Here is a 7,340-nt window from a genome sequence, read left to right on the forward strand (position 1 = left end):
TTTTTTACTAGAAGCTTTATACAAAACATTCTTTTTAGTTCCTAGCATGGACGACTGCAGTTGCGGTATAGCCGCGATTCTTGAATCCCGCTCTATGGGTATCTGGTCGCCCAGGAGCGAAGGCGCAGCTCAAGACATCGGATCGATCCAGGCTCGCCTCATACTGACGCCTTCCACGCTTCCAGCGAGGCACAGCAAGTCACTCGATCAGCTAGGTCCCGAACTAGCAGCACCTCTGCAGCCTAGAACATCGCCAAAAACTTTACCCAGATCCGTGTCGACCCAATTGTTCTCGCGGGGGCTGCGTGGCGGTAGTCGAAACGTCACGCCACCCGCGACGGTTCCTTCCAGGGGAAAATCCAGGTCGACAGTGCCGTCCATTAGCACCCTCTTCCCGCCCTCGCGTCAGCATGCTTGTTCCGCGCCGAACCCATCTCTCGGTTCCACGCCAGTGATACCCCTGCCTCGAGCCAAGTCCACGCAAATGCTGGTACCAAACCGGCAGCAACAACAACAGTCCGATTATCAATCCTCTTCCATTAGCTCACTGCTGGCGGTGATGTTTCCCGAGTTGCCGCCCGGTGGACAACTACCCGGTTATCGACCTTCATCTAAATCCTGCGATCAGAATCTTGCTGTGCCAACGTACGCGGGCGCCTTGGACCTTAGTCAATTGTCCGATTGTTTGGCGGACAGCAAGCCAGCAAATACGATAGAAGGTACGATAGAATATATATCCAAAATTTTAAAACAAAATAGAGTATCGATAGAATAATTAGGTCGAAATTAATATTTAAAAAATCTTGAAAACGAATTGATACGTTTCTTATTTGTTTTTTATAGATTATCATTCTCTCGATACCAGAAGAATACGGCTGGAGCCACGAAGTCATCGCCTGGGAACTCGCCAACCGCTGCCAACGACCACAAATGACCAAAGTAGCTTTCTATCCACCAAGGCAAGCATAAACGGTGACTTTCTACAGGATCCACAGCCGCTGCATACAGCGACATTGGATAGAGTTACTTATCGAGGAAACTCCAGAAAGTCTGGACACCAGACAGGCAAATACAGTCAAACGAATGGCGTTGAAAGTCGCAGGTATCATACACTCGGCAAAACATCGATGACGCAAAGGAGCCGGCCAGAGATACCAGAGTGCATGAATGGCAGCGCGTTGACCAGCAGCCACTTGCATCTGGCGGATTCTGCGAGTAAGAATTCCAATTATTACGCTACTACGGATTCATTTTTCTATCGCACAAACGGCAACACTAGCGGAAGAAATCGCAACGACGACAAACCGAAGAGGCCGAAAAGTACGGAACGATTGCTCGATGACGTGGAGCGCAATGAGTGCTGTGACTTCCGGCGAGATCGACCGACTCGAAGAAGAACAGAACGATTGGTCAAGTCGCCTCGCAATGGCGTAACCCAGAATTACAACGAGGAGAAGCAACGACGCGGTCAGACCGAGAAGAAGAACACAGAGGTTCAAGAACCAATTTACGAAGTAATAGCCCTGAAGCCGGAATCAAAGAAAGAGTCTCGCGAGAGAAGGAAAGACAAGCACAACAGAAGACCGCACTCAGCGCCCGTCCTTGATACGGATCATCCGGTAGAAGAGAGCAATCACAAAAGTGACAGAAAGTGTAATCATAAAAACAGAAAACCGGCACCACCACCTCCGGCATATCAAGATCCTGCTGTCGCCCCTTTACCTAAATACCGTCATTCTTCTTCAACGACTGCGAGCGTTCTCGAAGTGGAGAACAATAATAAAATCATTCTGAAGGTAACACTGATGACAATTTAATACGAAAAGATAATACAAAAAAATATATTAAATTGTACTTATTGTTTAATTTAATTTATATTTTAATATTCTCTGTATCCTTACTATTTAGATGGAACACATAAAATCGCCTATGGAGGCACCAACGACCAATGGCACGACGCCATCGGATATGTCGAGCTTCGGGGTGCCTCCGGCAAACGTGAAAAGATTGCGATGCGCCAGCGTACCGGTAACTCAAAACAAAGTAGTTGTGCCACGCAGCGCAGTCTCTTTGCCCTGCATGCCGATACGCGACAGCAAGGACAACCTAAGCAACAACTTGCCGATCATACCGCACCTTCTCAGTCCACCGTCCACCAGACCTAGCAGCCCCACGCCGAGCTCGAGCTCGAGCAACCTAACGTCCGAATGTTCCGGTTGGGTCAGCAGCGGCGACACCTCCAGCTCGGAGCAGCGTCGCAATCAAGCCAAGCTCTCGAGCGAGCAGCTGCGACAGAAACTATCGAAGATCGTGCCACGCAAGGATCGCCCTCTCGTCACAAAAGAGAGTATGGAGGAGCATTCGTACGAAGAGGTGCGACTACCGCCGCCAAAGATGTTCCAGGACGAACCGCCGCCTCCTGAAGAGTTCCGTGATCCACCGGCACCGATCGATAATCCACTCTACCACGTGTATGAAACGGTAAAGCAGACCAGGAGTCCGAAGCAGAACAAAACAGCACCCTGCAGTCCGCAACGAAACCGGGATCGAGACAGGGAGGGTGTCTATGGCGCCAGGGACATTTGTTTGGACTGTTATCAGGAGGGCAAGGAGTTGTTGCAGTCTACGCAGGATGATTTCATCAACTTCAAGAAATGCAAAGAGGAGTTTAAAAGGCAGATGAGCTTCTCGGGCAAGATCTACAGGTGTGCCAAATTTTCACGTAATAACGCAAACAGTCCACCCGATCAGAACTGCTTCCTTAAGCTTAATATTCATGGAGCAAGATTTAAAGTTGTGAACGAAATAATGTGAAGCATTAAATTGTTTAGCTTAATTGTTGGTTTTTTTATTAACCAAACTGGAGGATCTGAACAATGTACTTAAAAATAGAACATACAGTATTCTAAAAATTTGGCAACTAATCAATCAGCAACTTTGAATTACGCTGTGTGGATATTGGCTTTCACTCTGTTATTTCTTTCTTTTCTTGTTGCATTATTTCTCGATACAAATGCGACGATGCTTCTTGTGATTTCGCTTCCGCTTTCTTAAGAGTGCTAAATGCCGTTTGCATTTCGCTTTTGCGTTGTTCCGTCTGTCTTTCATAGTTAAGTTCTCTTCTCTGTCTACCTTATCCTCCTCTAGAGAACACGAGGAAGCACAGTTGCATTTACATAAACGTGCCTATTCCTTCGGATACGGTGACCTTCTGAATTCCTCGCCGTCGGTTCAACCATTAAGATCCAATGTGCCTCTTAGTGATTATCCGACCCTGGCCTCGACCCTGCCGTACTTCCACATCAGCGATGAATATCGACTCTTCTCGCCGGAAGGAGTGCACCTTATCATATGCGTCCACGGTCTTGACGGTAATGCCGCCGATCTCCGTCTCGTCAAGACATACTTGGAACTGGGTCTGCCTGGGGCGCACTTGGATTTCCTGATGTCCGAAAGAAATCAGGTAAATTACATCTGGATAATAGTCTCGAAAAATTATTGAAACATTGGTTGCGTTCAACAGACCCAACAGTTGAGTTGTGAACGCTCGCTGTTATTGATGTATTCTTTTAGATCAATTAGATCTAATAGAATCAATAGCAGCGAGCACTTATTCAACTATTAAGTCTACTGAACGCACAGCCAATAATTCTCAATTAAAAAAGATTAAAATAGTTTTATAGCTTCAAGAGAATGATATAAAATCAAATATAAGTAAAATGTCTATATGAGCTTCTTCGATTGTGAGTGCGTAAATTATATGTATATTTATAAGACGATAAGATATAATTTACAAATAATTATAACTTATCAACGAAGTTAACTATAAACATTTCGATTCTCTGAATTTGAGTCTTTCTCACTGCGGAATTAAGTTAAGAACTACTAATGACTGTAGTTTGTACTTGACTTTTGCACTGTGATAGATTCAAATCTAGAGTTGAAACATTTGCAATTAATTTATTAATTAGCATTCAGAGCACTGATTCCAGTAAGATTAATTAATTGCGCCAATTCTTTCTATGCAATACAAACGCATTTTAAGTTCAACTCAATGATGCGTAAATTTTTAATGAATAAGTTAATAACTATTACTTACAAATTGTAAAAAAAACTTTCTAAGAGTCCAGAATTATCTAATAAATTATTATGTGTTGCTTGCATTGTACGAAAGGGAGACACCTTTTCCGACTTCGAAACGATGACTGACCGATTAGTGTCCGAAATTCTCTATCATATTGAATCGTCGGGCTTGAATCCGAGAAAGGTGAGTTTTATCGGGCATTCTCTTGGGACCATAATTATCCGGAGTGCCCTGACGAGACCGCAGCTGCGTCCACTACTTCCTCGTCTACACACCTTCCTCAGCTTAAGCGGACCACACTTGGGTACTCTTTACAACACAAGCGGTTTGGTGAACGCAGGTAAGCCTAATACCTTCGATGCACCGTTTGACGTTGGAAGAGCCTCGGTCTCGAGTGTAATTTTCGTTTTGTCATTAATTTGCATAGGTATGTGGTTCATGCAGAAGTGGAAGAAGTCCGGATCTTTGCTACAACTGGCCATGAAAGATTCACCGGACGTGAGACGCTCCTTCATGTTTCGTTTGAGCCAGAAGAGCAATCTGCAGAAGTTCAAACACGTCTTGCTGTGCGGCAGCGCCCAGGATCGATATGTACCTTTGCACTCTGCCCGAATCGAGCTCTGCAAGGCTGCCGTACGAGATCCGACGGATCAAGGTATCAAATTTAAGCGCGGATTATTTTCTTTCCATAGTTTGTTGTTTTATTAAGATTAATTTTTTTATTAAATTAACCGAATGAAATTGTTCAATCAATTAATGATTAAGCTTACACTAATTCGGACTTCCGCTTGATTCTTCCAGGTGCCGCATATCGTGAGATGGTGCACAACATTCTGTATCCTGTGATGTCGGCGCCCGGCGTCAGTCTCGTCAGATACGACGTGCATCACGCTCTACCGCCGACGGCGAACGCCCTGATAGGCCGAGCCGCGCATATCGCCGTCCTCGATTCCGAGCTTTTCATCGAGAAATTCCTGCTGGTCGCGGGACTGAAATACTTCAGATAAGGAAAGAACAGTCTAGCGCACACAAAGAAATAAATTAACTGTAGCTTAATAAAAAAAAAAAAAAAGAAAGGAAGAAAAAAGAAACAGGAACTCGAACGCGGACTCGGAAAGCGTCGCATTCTCCGCGACATCTTCGACCATTCCGTGATTAAAGTATATTATAGACGTCCTGTCCAGCGTTGCCTCGCTTTTTTCTCTTCGCTTAGCGGTCTTCTTCCAAAGAAACGAACGGGATTTCGAAGCGAGGCAATCCAATCTTTTTTACACGAAAACACGGTGCACGCCGTCGTCGATTTTAGTATTGAAACATTCGTTAGGTTCTCGTGCCACTTGATACCGATTATATATCACGGATGCGAAAAAGTCGCGCATATTTATCATTAACGGTCGAATTTCGGTTTCATTCCCGCAACGCTTCATCGAGAATTCGCCCTGTGGGCATTCTAATTGAATGGACCTGTAGTTTGCCGTGAAACGGACCTATTCTAGTGATGGTGATGATGATGATGGTGGTGGTAGTAGTAGTAGCAGTAGTGATATCGACCAAAAAGATGGAAGAAGAAAACACAGAAAAGATGCAAAATAGTGCGAAAAGTTAAGTATATACGCTTGGAAGCTTCCTGCATGTCATGCACACCACTGCTGTAAGTGATGCGATGTGCATGAATGATCGAACGTACTCCAAAGTTTTACATATTACAAAAAAGGGGAAAGTTTAAACGAAACCTGATCAGCGCGTTAGGCCTAGCGTAAATGAAGAGATATGACGAGGTCGCCGGATACATTCAGCCTCATCAACATCGTCGCGAAAAAAACGGATCGCGATCGTAGAAGAAAAGGGGACGAAAATTATTCATCGACGCAAAAACCATACCAGCAATTAAATTCGAGAATGTACGTTTTTTTTTAAAAAGGAAGGAAACGAGACTTCAACGAGCAAAGGCTCTGTCGCCGGATCAATTCACTATAATGTACAGCCACGCATTAACGAGAGCAAAAATAATAATATTAATAGATAATACAAATAAAATAATAAAAGTATAAGACAATGCAACGACACATTGTCTAGTCGTATAGGAAAGTTACGAAACGTATGTCAATTGTTATCCTCAGATAAGTGTGAATGCTGAATGCGATGAGTGCGAAGAGCGGATGGATGAGAGCCGAGTACGATGCTGAGAGAAAAAAGGGAGATAGAACGAGAAAGAGAAAAATATCTAAAAGAGAAAATGATTAGGCAAAAAAAAAAAAAGAGTAGAGTAAAAAGATTGAGGATGATGGAACGTCGATAGGACGTTAATCAGCGTTATCAAAGTCAACGAGAGGATTCGAGAGAGATGCGGTAATGGATTTCATCAACGTCTCGTACGAACGGGTCCCCCAGTGTGATTTCAGTGCAGTGAAATGAGGACTCGCGCCCTGAAATGCGGCAGAGGAGAGCATCCAGGGTGCGAAACGGACGCGGTGACACGACAAGAGTGACTAACGTTTCAGGTATATGAAATCCCTCCAATGCTAGATCTCAATTGCTCAGAACAATCTATCAATGAAAAGCAAAAAAAAGATTAAAAGAAAATTATATTAATCGTAATCGAAGGGTAACAAATGCGAAACGTCCGCGAGTGTTATCACTGTCACGATCCGAGTTATCGTATAAATGCGGGTTCGACTTTTGTCACCTTAAAATCTACAGGGCGTTCCGGAACAGTTGACCTTAATTTTAATAATAAATTCATTCGAAATCAATACTTTTAGTAATGTGTAGAGTAACTAGTATTTTGTTAACGATAATTAATTACAAAGAATTGTTTTTAGATCTTAAATCTGTCACATAATAATCAACAGAGAAGGTAAACGGATTTTATTTTATTATGTCAAAATTTTAATTTATCTAATTATATCCAGATGTTTAATATTAAATGTAACAAATGATGCTATCCTTGAGAAATAGAATTTAAATTTACCAAAGATTTTATCATTAAAATTCAAGGATAAGTTTCTGATGCTCTGTGTATCAAGCTGCGACGTATGATCATATAGCACTTCAGCGCGAAAATGTCGTCTCGTATTTCAGCAGTCATGGAAACATTTTTTGTGGGAGAATAGGAATTTTGAGAAATCAAATAAATATATGTTAGATGTTTATATTGTGCATTATACAAATATGCATTTAACATTTTTAACAAACACGATATGTCCATTATATGTCCCTATTTATGAAGCGATGTATAAAATAATATTAATAAGCC

General features: G+C 42.8%; 1 protein-coding gene across 5 annotated transcripts in view; it reads left to right on the forward strand.

Annotated features, from left to right (window-relative positions):
- The window catches only part of LOC108745617 (protein FAM135A), a 28,519-nt gene extending 21,664 nt beyond the window's left edge, over positions 1–6,855 (forward strand). For 3 of the 5 annotated variants that reach the window (XM_018481882.1, XM_018481881.1, XM_018481883.1), the window contains 7 exons: positions 39–719; positions 844–1,796; positions 1,909–2,705; positions 3,148–3,463; positions 4,175–4,424; positions 4,512–4,739; positions 4,886–6,855. In XM_018481882.1, coding sequence (XP_018337384.1) covers positions 39–719; positions 844–1,796; positions 1,909–2,705; positions 3,148–3,463; positions 4,175–4,424; positions 4,512–4,739; positions 4,886–5,091 — 3,431 coding nt within the window. In that variant the 3' untranslated portion in view covers positions 5,092–6,855. The remainder of the gene's footprint in view (positions 1–38; positions 720–843; positions 1,797–1,908; positions 2,706–3,147; positions 3,464–4,174; positions 4,425–4,511; positions 4,740–4,885) is intronic. The other 2 variants (XM_018481884.1, XM_018481885.1) reach the window with 1 other exon arrangement.
- The last annotated feature ends 485 nt before the right edge of the window (positions 6,856–7,340 follow it).

Source organism: Trachymyrmex septentrionalis, unplaced genomic scaffold (assembly GCF_001594115.1).
Source record: "Trachymyrmex septentrionalis isolate Tsep2-gDNA-1 unplaced genomic scaffold, Tsep1.0 scaffold14, whole genome shotgun sequence".
Taxonomy (NCBI): Eukaryota; Metazoa; Arthropoda; class Insecta; order Hymenoptera; family Formicidae; genus Trachymyrmex; species Trachymyrmex septentrionalis.